This window comes from Leucopleurus acutus, assembly GCF_964270905.1.
Source record: "Leucopleurus acutus genome assembly, chromosome: 16".
NCBI lineage: Eukaryota > Metazoa > Chordata > Mammalia > Artiodactyla > Delphinidae > Leucopleurus > Leucopleurus acutus.
In genome coordinates, this window is record NC_139158.1 from 70134835 (window position 1) to 70148611 (window position 13777).

The 13777-nt window shown below is 48.3% G+C and overlaps 1 protein-coding gene across 1 annotated transcript in view; it reads right to left on the bottom strand.

The window, feature by feature from the left end:
* The window catches only part of PTPRT (protein tyrosine phosphatase receptor type T), a gene marked incomplete at both ends in the record, with an annotated part of 1082998 nt that overhangs the window by 184273 nt on the left and 884948 nt on the right, over positions 1 to 13777 (bottom strand). Inside the window, 1 exon segment of the mRNA XM_082857741.1 lies at positions 12178 to 12234. Within this exon segment, the coding sequence (XP_082713867.1) occupies positions 12178 to 12234 (57 nt within the window).

Below are 13777 nucleotides of genomic sequence, written 5' to 3' on the forward strand. Positions count from 1 at the left end.
ACACTAATGATGAAAAATCTGAAAGTGAAATCAAGAAAACACTCCCATTTACCACTGCAACAAAAAGAATAAAATATCTAGGAATAAACCTACCTAAGGAGACAAAAGACCTGTATGCAGAAAATTATAAGACACTGATGAAAGAAATTAAAGATGATACAAATAGATGGAGAGATATACCATGTTCTTGGATTGGAAGAATCAACATTGTGAAAATGACTCTACTACCCAAAGCAATCTACAGATTCAATGCAATCCCTATCAAACTACCACTGGCATTTTTCACAGAACTAGAACAAAAACTTTCACAATTTGTATGGAAACACAAGACCCTGAATAGCCAAAGCAATCTTGAGAACGAAAAACGGAGCTGGAGGAATCAGGCTCCCTGACTTCAGACTATACTACAAAGCTACGGTAATCAAGACAGTATGGTACTGGCACAAAAACAGAAAGATAGATCAATGGAACAGGATAGAAAGCCCAGAGATAAACCGAAGCACAAATAGTCATCTTATCTTTGACAAAGGAGGCAGGAATGTACAGTGGAGAAAAGACAGCCTCTTCAATAAGTGGTGCTGGGAAAACTGGACAGGGACATGTAAAAGTATGAGATCAGATCACTCCCTAACACCATACATAAAAATAAGCTCAAAATGGATTAAAGACCTAAATGTAAGGCCATAAAGTATCAAACTCTTAGAGGAAAACATAGGCAGAACACTCTGTGACATAAATCACAGCAAGATCCTTTTTGACCCACCTCCTAGAGAAATGGAAATAAAAACAAAAATAAACAAATAGGACCTAATGAAACTTAAAAGCTTTTGCACAGCAAAGGAAACCATAAACAAGAAAAAAGACAACCCTCAGAATGGGAGAAAATATTTGCAAATGAAGCAACTGACAAAGGATTAATCTCCAAAATTTATAAGCAGCTCATGCAGCTCAATAACAAAAAACCAAATAACCCAATCCAAAAATGGGCAGAGGACCTAAATAGACATTTCTCCAAAGAAGATATACAGACTGCCAACAAACACATGAAAGAATGCTCAACATCATTAATCATTAGAGAAATGCAAATCAAAACTACAATGAGATATCATCTCACACCAGTCAGAATCAGCAAAAAATCTAGAAACAATAATGCTGGAGAGGGTGTGGAGAAAAGGAAACCCTCTTGCACTGCTGGTGGGAATGTTAATTGATACAGCCACTGTGGAGAACAGTATGGAGGTTCCTTAAAAAACTACAAATAGAACTACCATATGACCCAGCAATCCCACTACTGGGCATATACCCTGAGAAAACCAAAATTCAAAAAGAGTCATGTACCAAAATGTTCATTGCAGCTCTATTTACAATAGCCCAGAGATGGAAACAACCTAAGTGCCCATCATCGGATGAATGGATAAAGAAGATGTGGCACATATATACAATGGAATACTACTCAGCCATAAAAAGAAACGAAATTGAGTTATTTGTAATGAGGTGGATAGACCTAGAGTCTGTCATACAGAGTGAAGTAAGTCAGAAAGAGAAAGACAAATACCGTATGCTAACACATATATATGGAATTTAAGGGAAAAAAATGTCATGAAGAACCTAGGGGTAAGACAGGAATAAAGACACACACCTACTAGAGAATGGACTCGAGGATATGGGGAGGGGGAACGGTAAGCTGTGACAAAGCAAGAGAGAGGCATGGACATATATACACTACCAAACGTTAGGTAGATAGCTAGTGGGAAGAAGCAGCATAGCACAGGGAGATCAGCTCCGTGCTTTGTGACCACGTAGAGGAGTGGGATAGGGAGGGTGGGATGGGGGGAGACGCAAGAGGGAAGAGATATGGGAAGATATGTATATGTATAACTGATTCACTTTGCTATAAAGCAGAAACTAACACACCATTGTAAAGCAATTATACTCCAATAAAGATGTAAAAAAAAAAAAAAAAAGCCTGGGATGTGGCTGAGGTTGGAGTGAAATCCGAAGGGGTGATCAAGAGCCAGCCTGTGGCTGAGGTTGAAGCGCATCTGTTGGTCAGTCTGCACCCATGGTGAGGGGTCAACGTATGCTTAGAGCTATGCTTGGACTTGGCCAGAAATAAAACTTCGCCCACAACCATGGACGTGGGCAAAGCTACGTGACTTCCAAATGGACTACACGCATTCCCTTGGCCTCATTAGCACCCATTCAACCCTTGGCCACAGGGAAAAAGTCCTAGCTATTGCCTGATGTGAGTGGTGCTGGGATTATAATGATGGTGTGGGTACAGCCAGGTGCTGGGCATGCAAGGTGATTAGGGGACCACCCTGCCGTCTGAGAACTCACTATATAGTGGCGGAGACAAGTGTGCAAGCTGAACATCAAAGCTCCGTGTGAGGTCTGTACAGCGAAGGGAGTGTATGACTCTGCTTAGGCAAAACTAGACTACAAGCTTGATTTCCGTATGGCATCAGTGGTGTGGGACACACTGTGGACCACCCAGTGGTCTCCTCCCTCCCTTCCCCACCCCGGCTCCCTGTGGTCCAGAAGAAGCCTGCCCCATGGATGAGGATGGAGAGGCCGAGTCAGCTCAGAGCCGACAGTGCCGGCTCCCTGCTTGCAGAACTTGTGTGTTGAGCCTGGAGCCCAGGGGGCTCAAAGTTGTTTAGCTGCGGGAGTGAGGGGCACCCAAGGCCTGCGCTGGGGATTAAGGATTTAGTCTGAAGAGCAGATGTGAGAGAGAACACACAGTCTTTCGGAGGCCCAGCGGCGAAGTGATAGTCCCTTTAGACCTTCTCTGGCAGCCGCTGTGAGAGAGCAAATGGTCACACTGAATGGATTGTTAATTCTTCCTGCGGAGTTCAGAGCAGTCCTGGGCAGCTGTAGAACAAGGGAAGCCTTCACAGGAGCAGTCAGTGTAGAGGCAGCACAAAAGCCTACCAGGGATGGCCTACAGGTCAAATGATGCCAGGACAATGGGAAACAGCCTGGTTGGTGAGGCAGAGGCCAAGGGCGGGGCGTGACCAGCAGCAGATGCTAAAGCTATTGAAATGCAGGAGGCAGATCACAGAGGGGAGGGTCAGGGCCACACGGGGGAGCCCCGCTGAGAGACAACTGCAGAGTCCAGCCAACTCGGAGACCCCACAGCGGGGGCAGGGGGGCCAGAGGGATTCTCTGGGATGTTGCCCTTGGTCTTGGCCGCCTTGAGGTCTGTTTGCTGTAGAGGCACGGCTCTGGAAGGTGGACCCCCGCCTGCTGCCTGATGCTCAGGATTTCCAAGCGCATTTCCAAGTGTATTGGTTTCCTAGGGTTGTAATAAATTACCACAACCTGGGTGGCTTAAACAACAGAAACTTAGAGGCTGGAAGTTTGACATCAATGTGTCAGCAGGGCCGTGCTCCCTCTGAGGCTGGGTAGAAGCTTTCCTTGCCTCTCCTAGCTGCTGGCAACCCTCGGCACTGCTTGGCCTGTAGATGGCATCACTCCAGTCTCCACCTCTGTCGTCACGTAGGTTCTCCTTGTGTGTCTCTGTCTTCACCTGATGTTTTCCTTTTCTTGTAAGGACACCAGTCATATTGGATTTGGGGCCACCTTCATGACTTCATCTTAACTAATTATATCTGCAAAGACCTTCTTTCTAAATAAAGTCACCTTCACAGGAACTGGGGGTTAGTTCTCCTTCAACACATCTTTTGTGAGGGACACAATTCAACCCATAACCCCAGATTATGCTGAGTCATGATTCAAACAGCCTGGGAAGGGGCTGCAAATGGGAGGGAGGTGTTAGCATTTCACTAAGTAAATTCAAACAGGAATGGTGTCAAACGGAGAGCACACAGTAAAAGGGATGGGAAACTCCTGCTTGGTCATGGGCCGAGTGGAACAGGAGGCTTCTGGAAGGACAGTAGGTCCTGGCTTTATTTGTCTGAACAGCACAGCGGGATGTACCAGGGGCCAAGGTGTCCCTAAGGCTCTTACTCAGAAACATAATCCAATTCATTCCAACTGATTTCGGCCAAATTGATCCCCTAAGGGGTGAACATGGTACCTGCCACAAAGGGGCAGGAATGGGGAGGGGAAGAGAAGATTTGACCAGCCGGGGCAGCTCTGCCCAGATCATACCTCTGGAATATGCAGCTTACAGCAAGTATCAAGGTGCCTGGAAAGGAGAGAAGGCTTGTGGGAGGGAGAGAGAGAAATCTATAGCAGGGATTAGTGAAAGCACGGGCAGGATCAGAGAGAACACGCAGCACAGAATTCAGATTAGTGCAACGCAGCTGAGTGAGGGTAATAAAACCAGCAGTGGGAGCCGCATCGATTGTTGAGATTCCAGCCAAATCCACCATGAACATGTTTTCTTTCTTCTAGCCTTTGCCCCTTGGCTTTTGAAAGCAGAAACACTGAATCACCGTGTTCTGTACTAAAAGCTGATCTACCCGCCTCCCCAAAGGATGGAGAGAAAAGCAGCTCTGCTATTAGCAGATGATAGAGGGAAAAAGCTGAGGTCCAGAATGTTTGCCCGGTCGGTTCTCACTCACACGGACACAGAGTCTGGGGACAGGTCTCTCTGGGATGGGCATGATTCCTGTCCCCAGCCTGACCTCTCCTGGGTCAGCACCATGCGGGTCCAGGCTGGGTACTGGGCTCAGCAGGGCTGGACCAGTGGATTTTGGGGAATCCTATTCAAAGGCTCCAGAGAATCAGTCTCTAGGAAGCTGGGCAGATGGGGCTGCATGGAGTTCAAATACTGGACTGAAAACCAGTGCTCCGTGACTCACAATAAACCTAACAAAATGGTAGATGGGGGGCTTGACGCATCACAGGGTGGAGGCCGAAGGTAGGGCGGGGCGGTGCGCCGTGCCTGGCACATACTCTACCTGCTCATTTATTAGTCCATTCGTGCCTGGGGACAGGTAAATGACCACTATGTATGTGCTGGGCAGAGGGAAAGAGGTGACAGAAACCAGACAGTTCCAAAACAAGCACTTGTAATGAGAATGTGTGCCCTGTTGGAGAGGAACCCCACTCAGGGCTGAGGGGGTGTCCTCGGTGCCCACTGGCCTGGCCAGTTGACCATCTTCTTTAGGTGCAGCCTGAGACAGTGGGGATCTGGGAAGGCTTTGCAGAGATCACGCTGTCTGAATTTGATTCCAGGGGGCGACTAAGGCAGACCATGCAGGGAGGTCATCCGGCAAAGGGAGCAGAGTGTGATAAGGCAGGTCCTATGTACATAACCAGTGTGAGGGTGGCGCTGGGCACCAAGGAGGAAATAGAGGTGGGGAGATGGGGAAGGGTCAGCGACTAGAGAGCGAAGGGCTTTCGAATCAGGCTAATTGTCCCCGAGCACAAAGGGAATCTTGGGAGCATCTTAATCAGGATCAGACTCTTATTTCGGGGTGATCGCTTGTCTTCTGTGGAGCGTACATCGGAAAGGACCAGCGTGATGATAGGGAGACCACTTTGGAAGCTGTTACACTAATCTGATGAAGACTTTATGAATCTCAAACATGAGTCGCAGCAGTGAGCAAGAAGGGAAAGATGCAGAAGAGATTTCGGAGGCAAATACTGGACAGACCTGATGACTAACTGAAAATTAAAGACAGGGAGAGAGAGGTCAAGGATGACGCTGGGTTTCTGAATCTGAATTTTTTTTTTTTTTCCGGTACGCGGGCCTCTCACTGCTGTGGCCACTCCCGTTGCGGAGCACAGGCTCCGGACGCGCAGGCTCAGCGGCCATGGCTCACGGGCCCAGCTGCTCCGCGGCATGTGGGATCCCCCCAGACCGGGGCACAAACCCGTGTCCCCTGCATTGGCAGGTGGACTCTCAACCACTGCGCCACCAGGGAAGCCCCTGAATCTGAATTTCATGGCAGTTTGGATAGCAGACTGGAGACGGATTTCTCCTTGGTCTAAGGAGAATATCCCAAGAGAGAAAAAGGTGTAGTGAGGGCCTCAGTCTCTTACATGCACCTTGCTTGGATGCTTGCTTTATAGGAAACACAGACATTCACATGCTACAGAACACTCCACAGGGGATAGGGCACCCCAGCAAGATGCCTTCCTCTTCTGCACTGTCTTTTGAGTCCATTGGGAGAGTGGTAGCAGAAGCTGGCAGTCAGAATGGTGTTCCAAGACCCCGGTGTCTGTCAGGCTGTGAACATCTGCTGTAAGACTACTGACAAAGGTGACACTCTGGTGCACTTGACTGAGTACTCGACTCCTTCCCTGCTTCATAGAGTCTGCCTGCAGCCACCTGGGCAGCCAAACGGAAAAGCTGAGGAGGTTCTGCGGTGACCACCTGGCTCCTGATTACCACCTGCCTCCCTGACCCCCAGCTGTTCTTCAGGTATTCCGCCCCTATTCTGCAGGTGCAGCCCCGGACTGTGCTCTGGGACCAACTGAAGCCTCCATCAAGGGGAACTGGAGGATGCCCAGGTCTAAGGACTTCAGCATCGTGCTGCCTCACTCTCCATCCTGCTCTTGCTTTGGGCCATCTCTGCAGCTGGGGTTGCTGCGCTGCTGTGTCCAGCCTCCCACCTTGTATGTCCCAACTCCCTAATGAGCCCTGGTTTGTGAATCCTGCTGGGCACTTTAGGTGCCTCAGACCTGGGGCTCTGGTGGGTTCTTACCTCTCACCCCCATCCTCTGTGTTTCTCAGGCTGGGCCACAGTTCTGGCCCAGCCACCTGCCTGAATGTCACCAATGTCGCCAGATTCTCTGCTTCCCTCCTCTCTGGATCTCAGTTTCCTCACCTGTAAAATGGGTTTAGGATAAGAATGACAGCACAAGTCTAAGCACTTAAAGTTTATTTCTCATGTATTCCTCTCAGCAACTAGCAATTATTAGTGTCCCCATTTTGCAGACAAGGAAATGGGGCAAACTGTGTAATCGCTCTGAGGCTCAAAGTCCCACAGCTAGTATGTGATATAGTTTTTGAGGCACAGCCCTGGATCATGGTAGTTCTCGGTCCCAGGCATGTAATGGGTGCTCACTAATACTGGCCATGGGTATAGAGCATAGCGGGTAAGATTACAGACTTTCCAGAGACCTAGGTTCAAATCCCATTTCATCATTTCCGAGTTGTGTGATTTTCAGTCACCAGAGCCTCAGACTTCTTATCTATAAGATACAGTTTCCTTATCTATAAAATGAGAATGCTAATGGTACCCTACATGGTAGAGTTGTTGAGAAGTTTCAGTACATTAATAATATGAAACCCTCAGCACATTCCACGGGACGTAAGAAGGATGTAACACATATTTACTATTTTATTGTTCTTTTCATCATCATGTTGAACACTCCTGGTGCCACTGTCCCCCAGAGCTGCCACCTGTCTCCAGCCAGCAGGCTGCACTCCCACTGCCTGTCTTCCACCTCTCTCCGCCAAGCACAGCCCCATCATGGTGGATGTACAGGTTTAAAGTCTTTTCCAGAGAGCTTCATCTGGTCCTCCTGCCTCTAGCTCCTCTTCTCACACCATCCATCAACCCCTGCCAGAGGGCAGAACCCCCCTGGGAGGGTCGCTCACTCCCCAGGATGTCCAAGCCTGCCAGGGGCACCAGGCATCCTGCTGGGCCTTCCCTAAGGCTGCCGTGCTGCTTCCCCATCTGCTCTCAGCCACACAGCCTTGCCCCAAGGGCTCAAACTCTTTCTACCTGGATCCAAGATTTACAAGACATCCCTGGGAAAGTTGCTTTAGAGGCAGTTAGCTGCAGAGCAGTCCCAGAGAGCATATTATGGCCTGAATCCTGTCACTGTGGCAAGGTCCTGATTTAAAGACTTGCCAGGAAAATAACAACAGAGAGTTTTAACATGAAGTGCAAAGGAGGGAATGATAGAGTGGAGTTGTACCTGGCACCCTCTCAAACCAGGAGCCCTGCTGGAAATGCATCCACTTTGTCTGCTGACCTTGGTCATGACTGAGCCAGGCAGGGCAGGGACTCATCCTTACTACATCATAGAAAGGAAACCAAGGCTCAGAAAGGCTCAGTGATTTGCCAAAGTTCCCCAGTTTTAAGGAACAGAGTTTGGGCTCCACGTGAGGGCTTGTCCCAAGGCCCTCCTCCCCAGGGAGAATGGACAACGGGCACTCAGCATGGGCAAGGCAGTGACTATGGGCCAGCCTGCGGGTTCAGACCGGACGGAGCAGGGCTACCTGGCTTACTTTCGTTGCATCCATTCTAGCCTCCAGATTGGGTGCTGCCAGTCTCCTACTGGGCTCAGTCTCCCAGAGCGCCCCCTGGAGGCCTGGCCAAGCTACTGCAGGGGCTAGAAAAGCACTGTTTCAGTGATGGTGGGTCTGGGGTCCACCTGGTCCTTCAGCTGAAATGTTAAATAACTAGTCATCTGTTCATTGCAGTCGCAAGTCATCCCACTACAGAAAAACACCCAACCCTGACCATAAGAGGTTTTACCTTATGTTTTTCGATGGAAGCATCCCTGGCCTCTGCCCACTACATGCCAGTAACGCCTCATACCCAGCTGTGACAACTAAATACATTTCCAGATATTGCTGAATGTCGCCTGGGGGTGTGTCTAAATGGAATAAAAAGAACTGAACATTTATTGACCCTCTGCACTCTGTCTACCAACTAGGCTCACAGATGGTCAAGCCATTTTGTTAGTTTTTTTTTAATTTTTAAAAATTGAAGTATAGTTGATTTACAATGTTGTATTAGTTTCTGGTGTAGAGCAGAGTGATTCAGTTTTATATCAATATATATATTCTTTTTTCAGATCCTTTTCCATTATAGGTCATTACAAGATACTGAATATAGTTCCCTATGCTATATAATAGGACCTTGTTGTTTATCTGTTTTATATACAGTAGTTTGTATGTGCTAATCCTAAATTCCTAGTTATCTCTGCATCTGCGCTGTCTAAGATGATAGCCACTAAGCCACACGTGGTTACTGAGTGCTTGAAGTGCGTCTAGTGTGAAGGAGGAACTGAATTTTAAAATTTATCTCCAATAATTTAAATTGTAACATGGGAACACTGTAAAGTATATTTTGTTAAACACAATGTTTATCTTTTTAGGATAATACTTTATTATTAACTGTTTAAAATGTAGCATCTGAATTGCAAAGTGCTGTAAGTATAAAATTGACACCAGATTTCAAAGACTTAGTGCTAAAAAAAAAAATGCAACATATCTTTCATTAGTAATTTTAAAATATTGCTTACATGTTAAAATGATAATATTTTGTAGACATTGGGTTAAATAAAATTTATTAAAATGAATTTCCCCTGTTCCTTTGTACTTTAATGTGACTCTAAAAAATTTCAAAATGCATACATGTCTGAGATGCTATATCTACTGAACACAGTGCAACTCTGGAGGTTTTCAGCAGGGGGTGCTTTTGCCCCTCAGGGGATATCTGGCTGTGTCAGGAGATGTACTTGCTGTCCTAGTTGGGGAATCAAGTGCTCCTGGCATCTAATGGGTTTAGGGATTTGCTAAACATCCTACAGTGCACAGGACAGCCTCCCACAACTAAGACTTATCTGTCCCCAAATGTCACTAGTGCTGAGGTTGAGAAACCCTACCCTAGAGCATGAATTCCTTGAAGGAAAAGCCAGTAAGTCAGGAAGACCTGAAGAACTAGTCGGAGTTATCACACACAGTTCTCACCATTAATGATGGCCAGGGGTGTTGGTAACCTTGCTTCTCCTGATGGAGAGAATGAAGCCCACACTAGAGCAATGACTCGCAAGAAGTGGCTGAGCTGAGACTTGCACTCATCCGCTCACTCTAAAAGCCAGCCTGCCCCCTTGCTCCACAACCGGCTTCCACAGTCCTCTGAGTTGGTGCTGATGCGAAGAGGCTGCTTGTATTCACGGTCTAATGTCTCCATTACTCAGACCCGGGTGGTTATTATTCACATCAGCCGTTATTGCTACCAGGGGATGAGCATTAACAAAAACGCCCTTGGAAAGGGACAGCCTGCTCGAAATACTCGCGGGCACCTCACCCATCAAACGAGGCTGAGAAAGGCGTGGAAATAAATGCAACACAATGAAATAAACCTGTCAGAGAGGGAGCGTTCAGATGCCTCAGAAGGCAAGAGGTAAAACAAATGTGCCTGATATGGGATTGACTCTGTTTAAAGAAAACATTACAGGACTGCGGACTTGAAGAGAGCCCGGAAAACAATGGCCCAGCAGGAAGGGAGCTATTTGCACCCTCCAGAGAAGCACTGTTTCCTTGGTACACTGGGTGTGGGCATGTGGTAGGAACCACTCTCTTCTCACTGTCACCGTGCATCCGTCTGCAACTGCCACCTCCTTTGGGGTGAGAGTGAGGCTGGGGGCCTTTGACGGGATGGGGTAGGAGCCTGACATTTGATGAAGGCCTGGAGAGCAGGGTACTCTCTAGGGTCACCTAATGCAATCTTGAGTATGACTCTGCAGTAGGTGTGACGATTCATTTTGCAGGTGAAACAAAGGCTGTGCAACTTACTTGAGGTCATATAACTAGGGAGTGGCTGTGACGACATTCCTAGGGTGTTGATGGTGACATGCTGGGCTATGGGGCTTGATGGCAGGCACAAAGGCGGGGACAGAACTTGGCTGTCGTGAATGCTGTGAAGGCTCTGCTCAGATCTCCTTTCCTGGGCTGGTGCACTAATCTCCAGCTGGTTGGGGGGGGGGTGCTGGCTGCTAAGAGCTCACAGCCACCTCCCTCCCTGCAGAACTGCCATAAGGCAAAGTGAAGCTGCCTCGCCAGGACACGGGCAACGGCTAAACTGACACAGCGGCACAAATGCTGGAGCCCCTGCCTCAAAGTGGGGACGCCCCAGTGATAAGAGTCCACACTCCAGAGCCCCCGTGGGCTCAGCTGACACAGTCTCCACATCCTCCCTTGGCTTCTTCCCCGGCCCTATCCCACCTCCCTCACTTTCTTTCTTCTGAGAATACTCATCAGTGAATAATTTGCACAAGAATCCCCATCTCAGGCTCTGTGTGTGGGAAACCCAGGCTAAGACAGTGAAGCAGTGAAGCAGTGCTTCACTGAGCAGTGAAGTTTCCGAGTTTGGGAAAGGGGGTGAACAGAAGTGGACTATGAGGTACTGGACGGCTGGACTCATGTCATCCTTGCATGATGTATCCCCTTTCCCACCATGACACACTGACCAGTCAGGGACTAGCAGAGGGGAGACCGCTGTCTGAGCAAGAAATTTGAGAGAGGTGCCAGTTAAAGATCTGAAATCTCTAAGAAGCCTCCACTGACCAGGAAGGACCCCCGCAGTAGAGATCTCTATGTCAGCAGGGTCTCTTCTGTCTCTGGGGCTCCATGATGGGCATCAGCGTCTGATGGGTTCTGCATCCCAATCTTTGAAGAGCAGCGGAAGTTTATATGAAATGAGATTGAAATACAGTGTGCTACAGGGAAGGGGCTGGTATTTGCTTCAAATAAATACCTACACTATTTATTTAGACTGGGTGTTCCCATAGCACCCTTTTTCATATTCATTATCTTGTTTCATCTCAGGATACGGCTGCAGAAGACTCTGCAGGTGCAAAGTCTGTAAGAAAACGGTGCTCCCTAAGAGGGAAGCATTATTACTCTTACTTAACAGATAGGAGAGGTGGGAATCATCATACTGAAGTGACCTGTGCAAGACAAATGGCAGATGGTGTGGGGGTCATAGCCAGATCTAAGCACAGATAAGGTAGGTCAATTTTCCCCCAACCTCAGACCACAGCTCAGCTGTCACTTCCCCTGGGAATCATTCCCTGAGCTCCAGGTATGTTTGTTGGTTTATTTTGAACACCACACATCTCTTCTTTGTAGCGTGACTCAGAGTTGCAGCTGTCCATTTATTTGTGTAGTTTTTTTTTTTTTTTGGTTGAACGGCTCTTTCCCCTCCCCCAAAGGTACAGGAATAGGTTTTATTTTGCTCATCACTATATACCTCAACGCTTAGAGCAGTGCCTGGCACATAGTAGGTACTTTGTATATATTAGTAGAATGGGTGAATGGATGAATAGATGGATGGATGGATAGAGGGAGGGAGGGAGGGAGGGAGGGATGGGGGGGTGGAGGGACGGCTGCGTGGGTGGATATGTGGGTGGGATGGAGAGACTGCCAGTTCCTCTCGGGTGCACCTGGCCTCCAGGGACCACTGAGCACAGGCTGCTCTCGCTCCCCTCCCCCCCGCCCAGGGCTCTGGTGATCACCTGTGGTGAGAAGGCAGAGTGGAGTCCCCGGGGTCACCTGGGCGCTGCCCATTGGTGCTGACCGCAAGGAAGCCAGTCCCCAGGCAGCAGAAGAGAAGGAGAGAAAGAAACACACATGAACACGTGCAGTGCGGTGAACAAAACTGCAATTCTCGTGGCTCTGAAGAGCTCAGGCTAAACAGCAAAAGAACATCATGATCTAACAAAACAGGGCCTGAAATAGATTTTTTTTTAATGAAATAATAAGAGTCACCATTTATCAAGCACCCACCACACGCCAGGGACTCTGCCAGGTACTTCACATACAATGTTTCTAAGACTTAGAACAACCCAGAAAGGTCAGTATTATGATAAACGAACCCACAGCCTTTCCACCCAGACATCTTCTCCCCATCTTCCCTTTCTTAGTAAATGGCGTCACCATCCACGTAGCCACGCCGTCTACAAGCCTGGGAGTCGTCCTTTACCTCTCCTTTTTACTGATCTCCCACTTCTCATCACTTGGCATGCCTTCTTAATTCTACTCCAGAAAAGGTACTGAAGCTGCCCCCTTCTCTCCAATTTCATCTCCACTCCGTTCAAGACATCCTCCTGTTTCGCTTGGGTTATTGAAGCAGCCCCTGCTGGTCCTCCCGCCTCCAGTCCTGTCCCCTTCAGTCCCTTCTCCATCCTTCAGTCGAAACGCATCAGTGACCCTGTTGTGCTCCAGGTCAATTTCAACCTCCTTAACCCAGTTCACAGACCGTCAGTGATGAGTTCCCTGCCCGCCCCTCCAGCCTCTCTCCCACCACCACACTCTGTGCTCTGTCCCGAGCACAATAAACTCCTTTCCCTCATCAGCAGCGCCCCCCGGCCCACCTTCTTGTCGGCAGGCCTTACCTAGGCTGGTCACTTGGTGTGGAAATACCCCCTTCCTGCCTCTTCACCTGGATGACGACTGTTCATCTCCAGGTGTCGGTTCAGAAGTCCTTCGCTCTGGGAGACCCACCATATATGGGTCAGATGCCCTTCTTCTGTCTTCCCCGAACACCCTGGTCTTCCCTTCCCCAAGCAATAACCTCACTGTATTTTAAGCGGCTGCCACCCCCGCCATTCTGAGTCTCCTTGAAATCAGTCACTGTCATTTACTCGTCATTTACAAATGTCCTGCTGTGGCATTGTGGTGGAGCTGCACAGTAGGTACTCAGGGTTGAATAAATGAATGAAGGAAGGATGAATCAGAAAATTGATATAACTTGCTCAAGGCCACAGAACTATGCACTGGCAGAGGCAGTATTCAGATCCTGGTTTGTATGACTTCAACGTTCTGTCCTTTTGAACCCACTACTTGCCCGTCGAAACTGAATCAAAAAGCAGGAAGGTGTCCTAGGCCCCGTCAAAGGCTGCATGTTTCTCTAGTGATTCATCAACAAAACTGTATAAAGTCCTTACACAAAATGGAGAGAGGGGCAGGACATCCCAGACCAACTGATAAACAGGAAATACGTAATTTCAAAAATTCACACAAATGGCAAGATTTACCAACAGCTGTGAAATACGTCAAACTGTAACCACCAGTCAACGGTAATCATAATACTCCTCCCTCAAAGGTATGGGGAAC